Below are 21,015 nucleotides of genomic sequence, written 5' to 3'. Positions count from 1 at the left end.
GTGAAGTTGAATTCTCTCATTTGACCCTTGCTGAAGAGGATGGATTTGGACTAGCAGGATTTCTATGTGTTTGCCTGGGGCAGAGGCATTATTATTCAAGAGTTTTCTATTTTGCTAGGCTATGCCTTTCCTTGTCTGTTGTGGGGAGAAAGGGGGAGAAAGAGGGGCACACAGAGATGGATTGGGACTTGTTTAGGTTTATGCTTGATATTTCTGGGTTATTGATTTCTTTAGTTCTGAGGGTGGAATATAAGACACACACACATACACACATACACACACATACACACACACACATACACATGTAGACTCACACACACACACTTACACATACATAGACACACACACAGAGACACACAGGTACAGACATATACACATACATACATAGACACAGACACACACTTACACATACATAGACACACAGGTACACACATACACACACACACACACACACACACACACACACACACACACACACACACGACTGCATTACCATGTCAATCCCAGGACTCTAACATCTTGATTTTTCTTCCTTTTTTATTCTACCATTTTGACATAAGTTCAATTTACACACAGTATACAGGGATTTTGGTTGTATTTATGGGGTGAATAGGGGAAAACATACTTATTCTATATTTTCAGAAGTAGAAATATGAAAATGAGTTTGTAAAACATGATTTTTGACCCCACGGACCCCAACAAAGTGTAGTTTGCTTCTTCCACTGGTCTGCCCAGGTGCTTCTAAACATTTCCCTCATTATAGTCAAACAAACCTCCCATTATAGACCTAAGGAGTTTTCTAGTCATCAGGAGACCTGGACAGTTAAAAGCCTACTGAATTCCCTTCAACTTCAGAAGAGATGGGCCCCACTTTATCCTGTCTCTAGGTTAAGACTTCTCCCACATATATCCACAGTAAAATTTCTCATTAGCCATTTCCTGAGCCTCAAGAGCCTGTCCCAGAAGAAAATCATTTTAAGAGTACAGGTGTTGTATACAGTTATGATGATGTTGAGGAATACAGAGGTATTTGTTCATATTGAGTTTATATGTGCCTGTGTATACATCTTTTATCCCATTTCCACATGCATTGCTCTAAGAAAGTCATAGTCAGGATGATAAATGATTCATATTTTTCCTCCAGAACCAGATGAAAAGCCACTTTGGTTTTTGCCTTTCTCCAAAAGATGATGAGTGTACTGCACACAAACAAATGGCCTGCAAGTTACTAGCACTCAACTTTGTTAAACCCAGTTTTTAAGCAGAATGGGGCATGCCCTATGGTTCATTAGTGACATGAGCTGTTGTCCGTTATTGTCTTTTTTTTTTTTTAAGATTTTTATTATTTTTAATTTATAATTTATAAATTTATAATTTATAAATAGGTGTCTGCATGTGGGTATGTGCACATAAGTGCAGGTGCCTGTGAAGGCCAGAGATGTCAGGTCCCAGGGAGCTGGAGTTACAGATGACTGAGTCACCTGATTTTTGTACCTAGAACCAAACTGAAGCCCTGCGGAGGAGCAGCAAGTGTTCGTCACAGTTCAGCCATCTTCCCAGCCCATCCTGCTATTTTCAAAAATAGTAAAGGATGGCAAACCTTACTGTATAAAATCATGCAACAGTGTACTGGACTAATGCTCTTTAGTCAAAATCCAGTAGACACGCCCTCTCCTCTACTGCCCCCCCACCCCAACAGCACAATGAATCCTGAAGAGAGGCACTTGGAAAAACTTCTGCAAAGATGAAAATACTAACAGGGTTAGAGGAAAAGGAGTCCTTTCGACTTCTGTGCAGCTACTTCCTTGTGTCAGCTTGTGAGGAGTCAGGCAGGGAGAGAGTTGAGAAAGTGCAGGAGGTAAACACGTGGGTTCAGGGACAGACTCAAGGCCTTCGTGTGAGGAGAGTGAAGTTTAGAGAGGTTACGACAATATGTGCTTATGAAATTTTGTTTCCTTTGAAATCCTGAGGCATCTTAGGATGCTAATTCAGGCGACTCCCCGGAGAGCAGACCTAGAACATCAGTCAGTGAGCACAAGAATGTCCAGACTTTCTAATGTCATGCTCTAGAAGTCCTGAAGTTGCAGGAGGAAGGAAAATGGGGGACTATGAAAGCAACCTTAAATACAGTGTGTCGACAAAGGGCGGGTTCATGAAGAGAGACAGTAACAACAGGCCAGTCAGGGAAGACTTGTGGGTGATGAGGTTTGGGATAGGCCAGGCAGCCACCAAAGAGCAGTGTGAGTAAACTTTCAGATGGACAACAAGCCGTGATCTAGGGACCCACGGAGGATGCCTACAACAGCCTTGCATCACAATAGCCCTGCCATCTGCTCAGCCAAAAGGAAGAATCCACTCTGGTCTCACTGGCTGCTGCAGGATCTGAGCTTGGAGGGGGCAACATTCTTGCGCTGCCCTTGGCACTGTATTTGTCTTACATAAGTGTTTCAGCTGGACATCAGGACTTCAGTGACCTTTGGCTCTGGATTGTTTCCTGGCTAACTTGAACAGTACTCTTTTCCTCATCCTTCAGAGGAACACAATGGCAGCTGTGTCACAGGGTTGTTGCAAGCATTAGATGTTATAACACTATCAAGTGTGTGGCGTGTCCTGAGATTGGTAATATCCACTGAAAATATTTATTATCATCAGTATTAGCTCTATTTTCTGCAATAAAATTTGCAAGCCTGTTCTAAATGATTATGATAGTTAACCCAAGATATACTTCAGTCAGTCTAAGATAGTTGGATAATGGTATTTTGCTAGGTCCACTGGAATGACCTAAAATCCTGGTTAGAAATGGCCGAGCTCCTGGGTATGTGATCCTTAGATGAGGGACACACGATCATCAGACTTGTACTGCAAAAATGTCCTGTCAACTAATCAAAGTTTGAGAAGACACTATCTTCAGTCAACCAGGGTATAAGAGAGCTTCACAGTCTTGGAGGCAAAGCCAAGCATTGGTAGGAAGTGATGGACAAGAAGGAGCTTGTGTGACAGTGTGAGAAAACGCTATAGTTTGAATCTTGACCATCTCTTACAGGCTCAGGTGCTGAAGGCTTGGTCTCTGGTGATGTTACATAGAGGTGGTAAAGTCTTCAGTGGGTGGGGCATAGTGTGCAGGAGTTAGGTCACAGAAGTGTGCCCTTGAAAGGACATTGGAGCCCTAGCCCCTTCCTCTCTTTCTTGACTCTCTCTTCTTTTTCCAGCTATCACCAGGTGAACAGATATCCTCTGCTGTGTCTCTACCCCGATCAACTGCATTGCCCTATGGCCAAAGCAACAGAGCCAAATATCCATGGGCTAAGACCTCTGAGATTGCGAGCCTAAACAAAGCTCCTGTGTTTTGTCAGGGTCATGGAAAGTTGACCAGTGCAACACTTTGTCCTTCCAGACAAAGGAGGAAGATGTTGAGCCTTGGTGACAGCCAGATTCACCATCTGTATGTGAGTACTGCTCTGTGATGGCAAGAACCAAGGCTTCTGGCTTTCCCTATTCCACAGAATAGTCATGGTGTCACTGCCCAAAATTTCAGCTTCTGATGATAGCCACGAGCTTCAGGGAAGCACCTTCCCTACAGAGCCTTGCCTGGAAACCTATAGACATAGACTGTGTTGATTTCAAATTGCAGTGATTCCCCAGGGGTTTTGGTCCTGTCTCTCCCTGCTTCCCTCCCTAGCACAGCTAGTGACAAGAGCATGCAGGTTCCCTCAACGACCTGCAGGAGACTACGGACAGATCTGCTTAGCTGTGCTCAGAGCTCACACCATAAAAGAATATGGGGATATGCTAATGAGGACAGCCACAACCAGAAGTTGCAAGATTCACCGTCAATTGTAATAAATCTGTGCAGACTCTGGAAAGAGCAAGACACACAGGAAAAGCCTGACTGCTGGACAAACCGCTTTGTAAATGAATGGCACCACTGCTGAGTCTTGGAAAAGACAAGAACATTCACGAAACTCCTAACCCACCGTGCATTAGTCAGCCCAGCTGACTGGCCAATGAGTGATGGTGCTGCACGGGTGATCTCTCCCAGAGGAGCCTCTGAAGGATTCAGGGTTGAATGCTGATGTGGAAAGTAAATAAAAGGCTGCAGTTTGCTCTTCTCTCCTCAACCAATTGCCCCCGCCCCACCCCCCAATCTGTATTCACTCTCCTCTGCTCTGCCTCCGCCAAGCCTGCAATGGAATTGAGTTGCTGGGTCGTATAACCCATCACATGTTCGTCTTCAAAGGCCCAATGAGTATGCCTGTAAATGCCGTTTCTGTGTGATGACAATGGGGGTGATATGAAAGTGAAGACTTGAAGATAAAAAGGAACATAAAAATGCAGATCATTCTGAGTACCTTCCTATGGATATTTTGAGGACATGCATGCACTCTGTTTGCTGGATTTATTGAATTCGCTGCATTTTGTAATACTAGATGAATTTTAAAGTGGTTCCCACTTTACAACTACTTCCCGTGAAAGCTCACAGGTCTCAGGTTATATTTGAGGAAACTTCTCTCATTGCTTCCAAAGTATCCAAGTTTATTTCCCTCATTTAGTCTCAGATGAGTGATTCAGAGACAGAAGAGTAAAATAATATGTTATAGCAGGTTAAATTCTGATCTCGTTGAGACTTTAGGCTTTGTATACACTGAGAGAATAACGTTTCATTGCGAATTGTTAAACTCTTGGTTTGGTAGTGAGAAAAATCAGATGTATCAACTTAATATCAAGCTTCTTTCCATATCCCCTCCTCTTTTTTTGGTTAGAGCCCTTCACAAAAGCTCAGTGGAGGGTCTGGAGAGCTGGCTCAGTGGCTAAGATCACATACTGTCCATATCAGATGACTCACAACTCTCGCTCCAGGGGAGTCTGATGATCTTTCCTGGCCTCGGTGGCACCTTCATTCATGTGCACAGGTCTACACAGAGACATATGTCTATCAATAATTAAAAATAAAATCTTAAAAAAAATCCAACTTCAGTCGACTTAAGAATTTGGTGGTAAGTAACAAAATCGCAGGATATAAACGTGGAATGGGCCTGGACATCCTGGTTCTCAGAAGGTGGGGACTTGCTTTTCAGTGTCTCATGATGGAAAGCTACACACCGAAGGATCCTTTACAAGATAGCCTATTAATTAGCTAATTAACTTATTTAGTGTGTATAGGCATCCACGTGCCTGCTGGTATGTGTAAATAGATGCCGTAGCAAGCATAAGGAGACAAACTGCTTTTGTCACTGTGCTTGTCGGGCTGAAGAGCCTCCTGTTGCCATCATCCATCTCTTCTTAGGTCACTGGGATCGTAGGTATGCGCCACTATATGCCCAGCACTGTATGGGTTCTGGGGATTTGAACTCTGATCTCCATGCTTGCATGGGAAGCACTCTACCCACTGAACCATCTCCCCAGCCCAAAAGTCAACTAATTGTAATGCTAAACTAAACCCCAAACTTCATAGTGGCTTCTTCAGCTTACACTGAAACTCTGAGAACCGAAGACACTGGACTAGTGGATAGCCAGATTCCTCTCTGGTTAGAGGCTACCCTGACCCCACACTTGGCCTCACACTTGAGTGCAAGTATAGTGTTGAACACATTGTTGAATGCCTACAATTACTTGGACTTCTGGTGTCATGTGTCCTGGACTTCCATCATGGAGGTTCCAGTACCCAGTCAGCTCAAGCCATGGCTTGTGTTCCTTACTGGCTGTATGAGTTCAAACAACCTGCTAGATTTCTGTTTAATGAATTATACTTTTTACCTGGTGAAGATTAATGAGTTGGTATACATAAACAGGAGAATTTTCCATAGTAAGAACTCAATAAAATATGTTTATTCTTTGATTTTTGGTGGTTTGGCTTTCTAGAGATCTATTTACCCAGAGCTGGGGAAGGGTTGAGACTTTTCTAGCCCACATCTTTATTCTTAGTAAAGAAACTAAGTCCCAGAGAAAGAAAATGGCTTCTTGCCCTAATTTGTGATAGGTTTAGTCCATCTCCAAATTGCTAGTTCAGAGTATGTGATGGTTAGTCTTTATTTTCAACTTGGCTGGATTTATAGTTGCTTAGCAGACATGCCTCTGGGTGTGTCTAGGAGAGCGTTTCCAGGCAGGATTAATTGAGGAGAATCATTCTGAGCATGGGTGGCATCACTCCAGGGAACTGGGTCCTGGACTGAGGGAGAAGGCAGGCGGGACTCTAGTGTTCCTGTCTCTGCTTTTTGACTGTGGACACAATGTGACCAACCACTCCTCACCCCTGCTCCCATGCCTTGCCTGCCAGGATGGATGGCACCCTCAACTGTCAGCCAAAAGAAATCCCCATCCCTTAAAATGCTCTGATCACATCTACAAGAAAAGTAACAAATGCAGGGTATTTTGTTTCTTTTGTAGTGCTGGTCTCTCTTTAAATGCCTTTGCCTTTCTGAGTACAAGATGAATGCTCCCATGTTCCCACCTAGGCTTAAGGCTGGGGCTTCCATTTTCTCTCCCATATCACTGTAATAACCTTGTGTGGCGGTTTGAACAAGAATGGCCTCCACAGACTCACATATCTACTATTCGGTCCCCTGTTGGTGGAGTTGCTTGGGAAGGATCAGGAGGTGTGGCCTTGTGGGAGGCTCGTCACTCCTAGTTAGCCCTCTCTGTCTCTGTCTGCCTCCTACTGGTGGATAAGGGATATAAGCCCCCGGCTACTGTTCCACACCATGCCTGCCTGCTGCCCTTCTCCACTGAAACTGTTAGCACCCCGTAAACTCTTTCTCCTGTAAGTTGCCTTGGTCATGGTGCTCATCACAGCCGTCAAAGAGCATCTGACACCTTGTTTCCTTTGCTCCTTCAACCTATTCTCACCCTAGCAGCTTTCAAGTCTATTTGTTTTTGGGTTTATAAAACATTCTATTTTCTTTCACAACGTATCTCAGTACACGGTTCATTACACAGCAGCTACCATGCTGTCCTTGGAGGTCACACTCCACCTTAGTGTCTTACACTTGCTGTTTCCTTTACTAAAAATGAGTTCTACCTAGTATGTGCACAGGCACCTTCCATTTTCCTATCATGCCCTCCTACTCCATTTTACCCCATATCATATTCTATATTTTTAGGTGGTTTACTACCTACTTCAGTAGGCTGCAAATAGTAGGAGGGCACTGATTTTTTCATGTGTGAGTCTCGAATGTCTAGGACAATGTCTAACAGAATGGAAGTCAAGTGAGTATTTTGCTGTTCACATGAATGAGGAAGGTGTCAGTGGGACTTTAGTGGGATGTTCAAAAACAGTGTTCTTCCTCAGGCACAATTGTTATAGAATAAAACTGAGCAATGTGTGATGTTCTTAACCACACTGTAGATGGGACTTTCCAACATAAGAAAAAGAGAAATCCCTGCTATTTTTAAAATGTGAATTGCCTGGTTTTGTATCTGCATCACTAAAGCAACATGAATGTGTCTGAACCTTGAGTTAATTACTGGAAAGAACTGCTTCACAGAGACAACCCCAACCACCATCCCTCTCCTACAACTCTGGGAAGAAATGCATTGAATTCCAGTGAGTGGGGGCAAAGCACGGCTGTTTGTGGGAAACTTCAGAAAAGACAAAAACACAGACAGGAGGTCAGTGCTCATGAATCGGATTGCAGTGTGATGAGGCTTTTTTATAGACCCATAACAACGTGGAACCCAGGAAACTGTGTGAGGTAATGAGGATTCTGACAGACCCTTTAACTGTGCAGAATGAGCAGCTTCTGCCATAATTCTGCTGCTTCCAATGAAAATTTCAAGTGTTTTCATTAGGTACAACAGCTGTTTCTATTACAGATAACAGATCTCAGAGGTGGCGATGCCGAGATCAGCTTCCAGGGAGCTCAGAACACAGTGTAGCTTGTACAATTAGTTTTTTTTAATTATTTTTTTCCTGCACACACAAATGAACTCTGTAGCAGTAAAAGGAAATTACTTACTTGCTACTGGAATTGTCTGAGAGTGATGCCATCGTCCTTTGTAGAGCCACATTAACCAAATTAAAAGCCTTTGGGAAAAATTTGGCACCCTGCTCTTTCTCATCCATGCCTTCCTAAAAATCTCTTGGGAGCTTCTATTTAGAAAGCCATGATCATTACCAGGGCTTTTAATTTGGAAAGATTGGCTCTTCACCAGTGAGTCTTTCTAGACTCCTACTGGTTGGGTGTGTAGTGTGTGGGTCCCTTGTGTTGTTATTTTGGGACCCTGGACTTCACTGTCTGCCTGACTCCTGCTTGCTTGAAGGTGTGTTTTCCAGTCCAGGATACAGAGCCACTCTGCAGTTGTGCCCTGACTCTGAGATGGTCACCATCATCTCCTTGGTAGTGAAGACTTTCCATCCACTTATGTCTAGGCTGGCCTGTGACTGCTTACATCAGCACAGGATGGCAGAAGTTGATGCAGGGAGATTACTCTTAAAGATTGAATGCATTCACTTCCCTTCTCTTAAATTGTTATCTTGGAACCCAGTGAGATGCTGTTTTAAAGCCTATTTCGTGCCGGAGACCTACATACAGGCAACTGTCTCTGCCGACCAGTGTCAGCTGTCAGGCATGTGACCAGCCGTCTTGGAAATTCACAGATGTCAGACCTATGCACACAAACCATAAGACTGAACCAGGTGCGACAAGTTTTGAGAACCACCTGGTAGAGTCTGATCAGTGTATTGGACTGAGAGACAACAATGATTTTTTTAAACCACCGCATGTAGGGTTGTTTGTTACACAGCACAGACAGCTGAAGTAGGGACAAAGTAAGAAGCAGCAGTCTAGGTAATGCCCATGAACACAGGCACCATGAGCAGTAGCTTACAGACAAGTGCAAGAAGCATTTTCAAAAGATGCAGAAAGATGTTGATCGCTTTTCCATCTTTCTGGCCTGGCCCTGTGAGTCAGTCATTGGGCTGTGGCTCTATGAATACTTGGATTTGAAAATGTAAATATTTACTCAATGGATGCAAATATTTCTGGGAGGTGTACTGTTGTAAACTGGAGTACAGCAACATTTTTCTTCATGCAGGTAGGTAGTAAATCGCTTTGACTAGTGAGTGATTACAGTGGCCATGCTGACCAGACCACACGTAAATGAAAGGCGTGGCTGCAAGCAATGAACTTCACTAACAGAAATAGGTGGTGTGTGGAGTGTGACCTGCAGCGTGTAGTCTGCTGATCCCTGTTCTAAAGTTATTTTGTATAGCCAGTAGAAACAGTTGGTAACGTTGCTGACTCTTCAGTATTGCATTTCCTTACCCTCCAGCTCTAATTCTTTCTGCAGGCCCTTGCTCTCCTTTGCAGGGTTCTCTCCCATAGTTTGAAGTGTGCCCCTTTACAGCTCTTTTCCTCTTTATATGATCCTCCTGATCAGTGTCAGCCACTCAAATGATTTCATTTGGTGTTAACCTGGCCAAGGACCTAGAAACTTACATCTCTAGTCTGTCCTTCCTCCTTGTCATCTTTTTCTTCTTATTTCTTGTCACCTTGTCACCTTCATTCAGTATTTATCCAGAGCCTGAGGCTCCATATTTCCCCTTGGGCATCTTGACAGCATCCAGGTTCAATATACTCTGTTATAAACCTGTATTCTCTCTATTCCAAACCCACCCTTCTCTACGGTCAGCTGTGATCCTAGGGCTGGTTCTCTACATAGCCTGTCTCTGTTTGCCAGCCCTTAGTCTCTGTCACAGGGGGTCTGAAGAGAAAGACATGCTTGCTGCTTCCTCTCTGCCTTCCTTTTACTCCTGTCTTCCTGTGAGCACTTCTTTGGAAAAGCCATGCCCAGTACGGAAACACAGACTGTTTCTAAACCTAGTTTTTCCAAAAGCGACAGAACTCCTCTAAGATCACTGAATTCCCCATCACTCACATATCAGTGGATTAGTGTATCCTCCTCAAAGGTCTGTGGTCTGACCTTTCTAGAAACTTCCTTCTACTTCGGGGACCGGGGAGTGACAGAGCAGCACCTTCAATAAGTGCCTGAGTTGGGCCTGACAGATTTCTAATCCAAATTTTTCAGGGTTAGTCACTCCAACCTCTTCTCTTGGATCTCCAGCTCAACAGAATGGTACTGGTAGTCTTTCTTTTCTTCTTTACCTTTTCAGTTTCTTATTTAACAACTTCATACTTATTAATTTAAAAATTACATTTTTCTCCCCGCCCCCTGTACCATGACATATGCATTGAGGTCACAGGACAACTTATAGGAGTCAGTTCTCTATTTCCACCATGTAGCTCCCTGAAATTGGATTCAGGTTGTCAGTCTGGGCAGCAACTGCCTTTACCTCTTAAATTAAATTAAATCCTCATTCAGCCATCTAGTGTGGCTTTTCCCTCCTGGCTATGCTCTAAAGCAGTTTATACTCTTAGCCAAAAGCTACCCATGTAACAGTTTCTTTCCTCAGTAAATGGCCTCAGAAGGCCTCTCTCTAGCCCCTGCCTCTTTGCTCAAGCAAGTGTCTTGACGCCATTCTTTGTGTTTCTTTATGTGTGGGTGTTTGCCTGTAGATATGCATGGTGTGGTGGTTTGAACGACAATGGCTCTGCTCTCATAAGCTCAAATATTTGAATATTTAGTACTCAGTTGGTGGAACAGCTTGGGAACGATTATGAGGTGTGGCTTTGTGGGAGGAGGTGTGTCTCTAGGGTGTGTTAGTTAGGGTTCTCTAGAATAACAGAATTTATAGAATGACTCTCTGTATATATAAAGGAATTTATTAGAGTGATTTACAGGCTGTGTCCAGCTAACCCAACAATGACTGGCTATGAATGGAAAGTCCAAGAATCCAGTAGTTGTTCAGTCTACAAGGTTGGATGTCTCAGGTGGTCTTCAGTATACACTGGAGTCCTGAAGAAGTTGGCTTCAATGCCAGTGAAGGAATGGACTTGCTAGTAAAGTGAGAGCAAGCAGGCAAAGAGCAAAGGCTTCCTTCTCCCATGTCCTTGTATAGGCTTCCAGCAGAAGGCATGGCCCAGATTAGATCTAGATTCTTCAATGTCTTCCTACCTCAAAGATCCAGAATACAAGTAGATCTCCCCACTTCAAATTAATCAGAAATCCCTCACAGGTGAGGTGTGTCCTCTGCTTTTGGGTTATAGTTAATTACAAAAGCAATCAAATTGATAACCAAGAATAGCCATCATACTGGAGGCAGACTTTGAGGTTTCGCAAGACTTTTGCCATTCTGAGTATGTGCTCTCTGCTTCCTGTTTGTGGATCAGGACGTGAGTTCTCAGCTGCTGCTCCAGCCCATGCCTGCCTGTCTGCTGCCATGCTGGGATGGTATTTGGGGCTTTGGAACTACAAGCCCCAAATAAATCCACAAGTTGCTGTGGTGGTGTGAATGAGAATGGCCCTATATTGGCTCAGGTGTTTGAATGCTTGGTCACCAGTTAGTGGAACCGTTTGGGAAGGATTAGGGGGTGTGGCCTTGTTGGAGATGTGTCACTGGGGGTGGGCTTTGAGGTTTCAAAAGCTTATAAAAGGCTGAATCACTCTCTCTGCCTACCTGCAGATCAGCATCATGCCTGCCTGCCTGCCACTATACTTCCTGCCATGATGATCGTGGACTAGCCCTCTGAAACTGTAAGCCAGTCCCCAATTAAACACTTTCTCTTATAAGTTCCCTTGGTCATGGTATTTGATTACAGTGTTAGAAAAGTAACTAATACACACGAATTCTTTGAATTCTTGGTGCATGTTTTTCACTATGTTTGGAAAAGTTCGTGTGCATGTGCGTGTGTGTGTGTGTGTGTGTGTGTGTGTGTGTGTGTGTGTGCATGTAAAGGTCTGAGGACAACCTTGGGTGCCATTCTTCAGGTACCATTCACCTTTTTTTGGGACAGGGTCTTTCGCTGGCTTGAAGCTCACAAAGTAAGCTAGACTGGCTGGCCTCTGAGTCCCAGGGATCTGCCTGTCTCCACCTCCCCTGTCCTGGGATGACAAATGTTCACCACCACAAGAGGCCTTTTTTAAAAATCGGGATCTGGGAATTGAACTCATGTCCACATGTTCAAGTACTTTACCAACTAAGGTACCTTCCAAATTTTCCCTTTTACCTGAGTAATGAACATTAGTTTTTAAATGTTATAGAAATACCACAGTCATAAAGATAGTTGTCTGACCTCCCAGACCACACTATTCTCATCTAGGTTGTTCACAGCCATCACATAGCCACACTGCTTCTGCCTAGCAAGGTATCTGACACTCAAGTATCTACGAATTGAGTTGATTTTGTTTTCCATGTGTGTCTTCAGAGTTTCAAGTTGATTTCAGAGCACACGCATCTCCTCAGATTCACCAGAGTCCCTCCTGGGTGGGTGTTACTTTTTAGTTTGAAGTCTTCTTTGATTCTTTCCTTTTGTTTCCTGACCTCAGGGTCCCACAAAGGGATGGGAGGAGACTGAATGGGAAGTAGAGCAATCCAGATGTATTGCCCAGGAGAAAGCTGGAGGTATAGCATTACCAGCCCCTTCAGACAGTTCTGTAGTGTCACACGGTACCTGAGTACCTGGGGCCAGCGACAACCTGTAAATGTTGCCTTGAGCACCAGTGACTAGCCATTATGTTTCTCCCCTTCCAAAACCACTGGAGCGCAAGATTCTGGAGCCTGAGCTGGGATGTATTTCCCAAGTGAGTAGAAACAAACAAACAAACAAACAAAACGAAAAACAAAAGACAAATAAATAGTTGAAGAATCAGTAAAAATTCCAAGGAAAAGGGTTTTAAAAATTATCATTACAAATAATGAAGCAACAGATCATTTAAACAGAAAATGAAAAGGAGCATGAACAGGAAGGTTGGTGTGTGTCATGACCACAGTATGTTTGAGGACAAATTAAACAAATCCGTCATTGGTTTCGGCCACACTTCTAGTTCTTTGGACTGCATTCACTTCACAAAGAAGGCAGACCAAAAACAACCCCAGGGACTGCTTTCATTTCTTATTTTATCTTTTCAACAGATTTGACCCAAGGTGGACATTTTCTCTGAGGATGAGACACATTTTTCCTTCAGCTGAGTTTTACCTTTTGGATTGTATTCCACACACGTTCTTTGTCACTCTGTCTTCCTTCAAGGGTGTCCATGGCGTCTGCCATTAGCGACTGCAGCTGTGATACCAAGATAAAAATTATCAGCATGAAATTCACACAGAAATAACTTCTCTAAACACACAGATTAAAACCTAATTAAAAAATCATTTGTACGCTGATGATTTTATTACTCATATTTCCCACCACCTCGAATCTGCTCCAGTCATGACTAAATATTGCTGTACACATAAAATATGGAAACAATGAAAAGATTCTTCCTCCAAATTTGTAGGAAGCATACAGGTTTTAATGTAGTAAGTGTTGATGTTTTGTTAAAAACAGATTTGGGCTGTAAAGAATGACGGCAGCAGTTAATTCTCTCAGGAAATGCCATGTAGTACATGAATGTGTTTTAGTATTTTCTCCTGAGGCTAATGGATCATAATTCTAGGCATCATGAAAAAGCTCTCCAGAGGACAATACTAAAACTGTACTGTTTTACTGCCTCTTAAAAGACTCTCGTTCATTTAAACTCTTTTACTATTGGTAAAATTTTGAAATAACTAATTTTCTTTTTCTTCTTCTTCTTTTTTTTAAAAGGTCCCTTTGAAACAGCACACTTTAACTACAAAAAAGTCATTTGCTATATTCCAGTTGAAAATAATATGATGGGCTAGGAGTAGCGGTGTGTGCCTGCCATCCTAGGACTTGATAGGCAGAGGTAGGAGGATTGGGACTCAAGACCAGCCTCGGGGAGTAATGAGTTTCAAGCCTGGTCTGCATGAGACTTCATCTCAGAAGAAACAAACAAGCAAAAGTCAGCATAGTCACAGCAGTGAGGAGGCTGAGGCAGGAGGATCCCAAGTTCAAAGCTCCCCTGAGCCAGATAGTGAGACCCTATTTTAGAAATTAATAACAAATCCTATCATGGCGAATGTGTGGGCTGTGTTAGAACACGTGAGACTGAAGGGTTAACCCTTCCATGATCTCTCTGATGCTGCAGAGTCACTCAAGAGGCCTCTGTTGAACCACCACTGTTTCCATGGTGCCCTACGAGGGCAGATTGGGATTTACTTTTTAAGATTAACCCATGCTTGGAAACTGGAAAGTAAAATCTATTGGATAAAGTGATGAAACCTTCCAAGACACAGACTGTTCAGATGTTGGGGTTGTACCCACACATCTATTTTCTGCGTGTCTGTCTATCATCTATGAATATGTCTGTCCATCTATTGATTTATCATTGAATCATGTATCTAATTTTCTAAATTTTGGAAGTATATAAAATATGAAATTATTCCATGAAATCTCATTTTCAAAAATATAAGCTACTGAAAAACTGTACATTTGGAAGACATTTCAGTGAAGTTGGTTTTGAGCCCTTTGTGCGTATTTTGAAATATAAGCATTTGTGGGGGAAAGGCACCCCATAGGTATGTGGCTCAGGAGACTTACAAGAAGAGAATTCCTCTGCATTTTTCTTACTTAAATACTGAATGTGCTTTTCAGAAGACAGGATCAACATTTTCTTTCCAAATTAACATTTTTTTTTGCTTCTCTTATCTTACTGGAGCATTAATCATCTAAAATTGGTTATAATATGCCCTTTGAAAGCAGCACACTTAGCAGCACACTGTTGAATGCCTCATGAACAGCAGGATGGACACACTGCCTTTTAAAGGTGTTCCGCACGCCACCATGATGGTCAGACAGTCTTATCACCAGTTGTGACTTACAGAGTCCTTGAACAACAGGCTTATCTCGTGAGTTTCATCTTTAGTAGGCGTTGCATTATTACCGGGCTAGGCAGACTGTTTCATACGATTACTCTGAATAGCAGTATTTATTTAATACACTTTTTAAAAAGTCTAGATAAATATTATAAATACTAGAAGCTCATGTCTTGGTTCTGTCTGTAAAATCTCAAAGAGGGAGGGTTCCTTTAGTTATCTGAAAATTGCAGGTCATCAGTTTGGGCTGTTCTCACTCTTGTGCTGTGAATTCCATTCAAGTCTATAATTAGTTTCAGCTACTCTCAATTACAGCTTCAAAGGAAAGATCCCTTCCCTATGACACATTAGGCTCTCCAGACCTCTCCTTGAATGGGCAGCACACTGTTCAATAATTACTTTTCAAATGAGGTGGTATGCTTTCTAATATTAATTATGAGTATAATACACACATCTGCTTGAAGATTGTTTCTAAGCTATTCCTTTAAGTAGTTTTTTACTTGGTCTGTGCAAGAATAAAATGTCTGGTTCTCTGAATGTATCTAGTTAAAAAAATCCATATATATATATATATATATATATATATACATATATATATATATATATATATACATCTCAACACTTTTCTCTCAAACTTGTACTGAGTGTATCACTGTGTGCGCTTTGGCTTCCACTGCGTATGATAACGCTGGAGGTGACCTACACTTAGGGACATTTTGTAGGGCAGTCTTCCTATACAGATATGTGTTCTGCCCCCTGCCTCTTCTACAGAAGAGGACAGTGCTGTATCGTTTTGGAGTTTCAGAGAACATTAATTAGAATTTCAGCTGGGGTGGAGAGACGGCTCAGCTGGTAAAGTGTTTCATCTCCCAAGTGTGAGGACTAGAACTTGATCCTTAAAAACCACGTTGAAGAAAAAAAACAGCATGGCATGGCCATCAGCGTTTGTCATCTCAGAGCTGGGAAAGTGGAGACAGAGGGATCCCCGGGCCCAATGCCTAGGCCAGCCTAGCCTACGTAGTGAGCTCTGCACTAATGAGAAATCCTGTCTATAAAACAAACGGTGGTAGGTGCCTGAGCAAAGACAAGACAGCTAAGCTTGTCTTCCGGCCTCCACATTCACACACCCACACTTTCATTTTAGTTTAAACAAAAAGTTGTATATATAAAATGAGTAATTAACCCTTTCCTATATTTTTACACATTACAAAGTTCTCCTTATATAGAAAGGGAGAAAGACAGAAGGACAGAAAGACAGAAAGACAGAAAGGAAGGAAGGAAGGAAGGAAGGAAGAAAGAAAGAAAGAAAGAAAGAAAGAAAGAAAGAAAGAAAGAAAGAAAGGGAAAAAGGGAGAAGCTGGGTGGTGGTGGCGCACGCCTTTAATCCCAGGACTCGGGAGGCAGAGCCAGGCAGATCTCTGTGAGTTCGAGGCCAGACTGGGCTACAGAGCGAGTTCCAGGACAGGCTCCAAAACTACACAGAGAAACCCTGTCTCGAAAAACAAAAAAACGAAAAACAACAACAAAAACCAAACCAAAATAAAACAAAAAGGAAGAAGAAAGAAAAGGCTAAAGTGATTAAAAGCTCCAGACTGCTTCCATCTTCCAGCGTCTTCATTTGAATGCTGGATGAGGGCCAGCGTCTCCCTGCAGACTACATTTATTCCCACAAGCCTTTTCAGCCCCTATCAGTCTTCTGTTGGCTCTGGGCCTGTGAAAGCTTAAACAAAGAGAAACAAATACTTACCAATTCCGCCTCCTGTTGACTGATGTCCTGGAGATAAGGGACGGTTGCCAGCTCGGCCATTGCTTGATTGATCACCTGGGCCTGCTCCTTCACTCTCTGCAGCCGGCTGAGGAGGCTGGCATAGTGCAGCTTCTCCATCACACCTGAGCAGGCATGGAAATTCCCCTGTCTCACAGCGAAAAGGGAATATTTCAGACCCAGAACGCAGAAACAGACCTCTCTGGGTCTGCAGTCAAGTCAGGGTGGAAGAAAATATCTATCTGTCTGTCTGTCTGCCTGCCTATCTATCTGTCTATCTATCTATCTATCTATCTATCTATCTATCTATCTATCTATCTATCATCTGTCTATCTATCTATCTATCTATCTATCTATCTATCTATCTATCATCTGTCTATCTATCTATCTATCTATCTATCTATCATCTATCTATCTATCTATCTATCTATCTATCTATCTATCATCTGTCTATCTATCTATCTATCTATCTATCTATCTATCTATCTATCTATTATGTGTCTATCATCTGTCTATCTATCTACGTGTGGCCTGGCTGGGGTTGAATTCACAGAACCATGTACCTCTGCTGGGATTACATGCATGCTCCACCAGATCTGGCCCTTTCACGTCTTTTGAAAGCAGCAGGATCCAGCACATTAGATTGTACTTTAGATATGGTCTCTACTTGTTCTAAAGGAGGTGGATATACATGAAAGGCAGCTCTTAGCAGGCCTGTTGAGATGGGTTCTCCAGTTGCCCTGCCTTAGGAAAGGAGTCTGCTGTGAAAAACCAGGACTGAAATTTCACCTGGGCTCCCCTAGCTGTCCTCGCAGAGGCCAATGACCTTCTACAGGTGACTTTATTTACATTATCAAAGCATCATACCAACTAAGAGTTTGCCTCTTATCTTGTCTATGTCCAACTTTTATGCAAGTTGAATGAATAGCTCTGCCCTTCTCTGTAGTCCCCCTTAGATCGTTTGTACACCGGCTCCGTTCTTACCCGGTTCACTCCAGCTCGTAGGGTGGCTTCCATAACTGACACGGTCCATCTTGTGATGAACCACTCTGCGAGACTACACTGCTTCGCCCTCCTGAATAGACAGGTATCTCTGCTTTCCCAAAGATGAGCCAACTTAGGATAAGGTGGCCCTCTTGTGTATTTGTTACTACCAGGCACAGAAGAGAGGCAAGAGCAGACTGTGATGCCTGAGAAAAGGGACGGGGCTTATGGTAAAACCCCAGATTTCTCTTCAGGAAAGACACATGGGGGCACATCAAGGCCAAAACACTAAACCCTGAGTGTGCTGGTCCTGAGGGTGTTTGGCAACTAGTGCTCAGCAGCACAGCAAGGCTCGTGACCAGTATCCTTCATCATCCTTCATCATCCTTCACGCGGGACTCCTGGACCAGAGACAGCAGAGTTCTTGGGTAAGTCTGTTAAGAAGGCAATTAACACTGCCTTCACTGTTCTCAGTGAATCCCTGGATTTGCTGCGGAGCCCTAGAAATTAGGATGATGTAGGCACCCGCCCAAATATCCAGGCATTTCAATTAGGAGTTTAAGACGACACCACTCCCTTTCTACTTAGTATCTTGTAGGGACTGTTTTAGTTTGTGAATTTGTATCAAATGATTCCCTCAAAGGAGACACGGATTTCTTTCTAAAAGAAATTCTCCTCTAAAGAGAAAAACATTGTTAGAAATGAGCATTACTGAGAGACCATCTGAACTTCAATGTGAAATTAGAAAGCGACACTCTGAAATGTCATGCCCTGTGACAGACAGCAAGCCCGAGAAGCTGCTCTTTCCCCAGAATCTGGCAAATGAACGGAGGTTAGGCAGGCCTGCTTTCCGTTGGCTTTATTTCTCCCTGACAGCCACCTGTGTTGTCCAAGTAAGGTCCTCCATTTTTGCTTATTGTTTCTGATTAGTTATTTATATGAAAATCTACGAACTTCTAGATGTGATGATTCCGAATGGTGGGCTTGAGATCCCTTGTCTGAACTGATCGAACAGCTAGCCCACCATTCAGCTGCAATATGTCCCTGAACAATGGCATTTTGTCAAGCAGAGGAAAGCAAATCGGAGGAGAAACAGTTTTCTTTCTGAAGAACAATTGCTTCCTTTGTCCTCTTAGAAGAAACAATGGGGCTAGTTGTAGGGAACTGCTGTAGCGAGCCAACTTCAGAGAGCAGAATCGACTGCAGCTTGCTCGGGAACATAATCTATTAGTGTAATTTTCCAAAACATCAGGAAAATAAAAATAGTTGAAGGCAACAGTGCTTTGTTAGCCTGATTGCTGGATGCATAACAAAACAGGAAGTGCTCCATATGAATGAGATCCCGGGGGAAGAACCTGCTAAGAGTCACCCACCCTCCCCTCCCCTCCCCACAACCAAATGTAATTCTGGCTATCAGGAAGCTATAGATCAATGTTGTATATATGCAAGATGAGGGCTTTTGAAAGACCGAGTGGAAAAAAGACCAACATCAATATCTGATGTCAGCAGGAGTGTTTTAATGTGGCTGCTTTGAGAAAAATCAAGGATATAGTGGAAAATGAAGGAATTAGCCTAAACATCTAGTGCTAGCACAGAGAGTTAGCCCTCCCCGTGAGACCTTAGGAGTGATCAAATGGCCCCTTAGTTCTGGAGAGAGGGTAATAAAGTGGCTAAGACTAAAGCAGAAACCTCACCCGGGTGCAATGGAGGTTAGGCAAACGGCAAGTCCAAAGGACAGCTTCCGGCGGGGGATCGCCTGGATTTAGGAGCAATTATTGATAAATGCTGAGTAAATAAACGGTACTGCAGAATGCTGTGAGAGGCACAGTCCAATGTTCGGAGTGTGTTTCCACTCGGCATAACATACAGAAACATTATTTGCAAATAGGGACTGGATAGGAAGCATATACTGTTGTTCACTTCAGATGTGCAAATGGAAACAATTTTAAATGTTTTGTCTGGAAGAAATAAAAAGTAAAACTAGCGAGGTATTAAAACATGGTTAGTTGCATCGGTTTTGGTAAGCCATCCTGTGAAGAAATCTTCATGCATGGCAAGAGGTTTTATGGTTTGAATTCCTAGGCATTTAGTCAGGGAGCACAGAGAAGAAGGTTCTAGACAAACAGCGGCCGACGAGGTGAGTGAGGGGAAGCAGAGCAACATCCAGGGAACTTGAAGACACTAGGACCAAAATGTTTGTTTTCTTTTTTCCTGGCTGTCCTGGAACTCACTCTGTAGCCCAGGCTGGCCTCGAACTCAGAGATCCACCTGCCTGTGCCTCCTGAGTGCTGGGATTAGAGGTGTGTGCCATCACCATCTGGCTAGGATGAAAATCTTGAGAAGGGGGGTTTTAAAAAAACGCCCTCACGGTAAAGATGCTGGGGTGTGAGGGGTTGACATTCAATAGGATTAGAAACCACAAGGAACATGCTGGAATATTTTAATTTGTAGCTTGTAAAATACCAGAATGATCCTTGTTTATCCATGTGTCATGTGCTTGGAAAAGCCATTATGGGGAAGGTAAATTAAAACTGTGTCAGAGTGTAAAGGACACAGTGTCTGAAACACAGGCTCCTCCCTCAGCCCAGGGAAGACCGCCATCTTCACTGTCTACTACCTCATGCAAGAGATCAAAGCTCATGTTCCCTTGGAGCATTTTCACAGTTAATTTTCCGATTTAACTTGCTTTTTATATTTTGTTGCTCATTCCAAAATTTACTTTATTTTTAATTCTGTGTATCTGTGCCATGATCCAATGGAACCAGAATAGCTGAGGAAGTTGTTTATTGGTGGTTTGAACTTTGAAACTACATGATAGCTTAAAATGCCATTTTGAGAAATGGGGCACACTAATAGACTGTAACGAGAGATTCACCAAACAAAGCATCCCAGGGGCTTTGGTCTTGGTACCTAGTCTTGTGTTGAAGAGGTGGGGGCTATGCTGTGTGCTCAGCCACACAAGGCTGATGGGCATATGCTGAACCAAAGAGCTGTTCAAGAGAGGATTCTGTGAGCTGGGTGCCCATTTAACCGGGAAGAAAATTTTTGTTGGTAGTGTTAAAGAAGATACAGAAGAATATAATCTGAGAGATGGTTAGATTAAAACCATAGATGTTATGGAAGGTTTAAGAAATTGAGGAATTTTTTAACTATTCAATATTTATGTAGTTCAGTTTTTCTACATTTTAGTACAGAAACTTTAACAAAATGCAGTTTTGAAGGTGTTTCTGTGTGAGTTAACAGGTAAAGAGGAGGATCATTGTTAATGACTATCTTGGGTGAATTTTGTTAACGTTTACTGTAAAGAAACACCTACTGACCTGCAATTTAAGGGGAATATATTCTCCCCATTTCCAAATCCATGATGAACGGGCACTGAATGAATAGATATTTGTATGTTTGCAATGTATGTTTTAGATAATTAGGACTGGGTAACAAAAATTAACATTTGTGGATTTAGTAGCATTAAGATAACCTTCATATGTTAAGAAAGAGTTGA

The 21,015-nt window shown here is 42.8% G+C and overlaps 1 protein-coding gene across 1 annotated transcript in view; it reads right to left on the bottom strand.

Annotated features, from left to right (window-relative positions):
• The window catches only part of Spata16 (spermatogenesis associated 16), a 216,507-nt gene that overhangs the window by 20,887 nt on the left and 174,605 nt on the right, over positions 1 to 21,015 (bottom strand). The window contains exons 8-9 of the mRNA XM_059265083.1: positions 16,515 to 16,679; positions 13,032 to 13,115 (exon numbers count right to left, since the gene is read on the bottom strand). Of these exons, the coding sequence (XP_059121066.1) occupies positions 13,032 to 13,115; positions 16,515 to 16,679 (249 nt within the window). The remainder of the gene's footprint in view (positions 1 to 13,031; positions 13,116 to 16,514; positions 16,680 to 21,015) is intronic.

Source organism: Peromyscus eremicus, chromosome 6 (assembly GCF_949786415.1).
Source record: "Peromyscus eremicus chromosome 6, PerEre_H2_v1, whole genome shotgun sequence".
Taxonomy (NCBI): domain Eukaryota; kingdom Metazoa; phylum Chordata; class Mammalia; order Rodentia; family Cricetidae; genus Peromyscus; species Peromyscus eremicus.
Note: the sequence above shows the minus strand (reverse complement) of the source record. Positions and strands in the feature narration are given on the sequence as shown.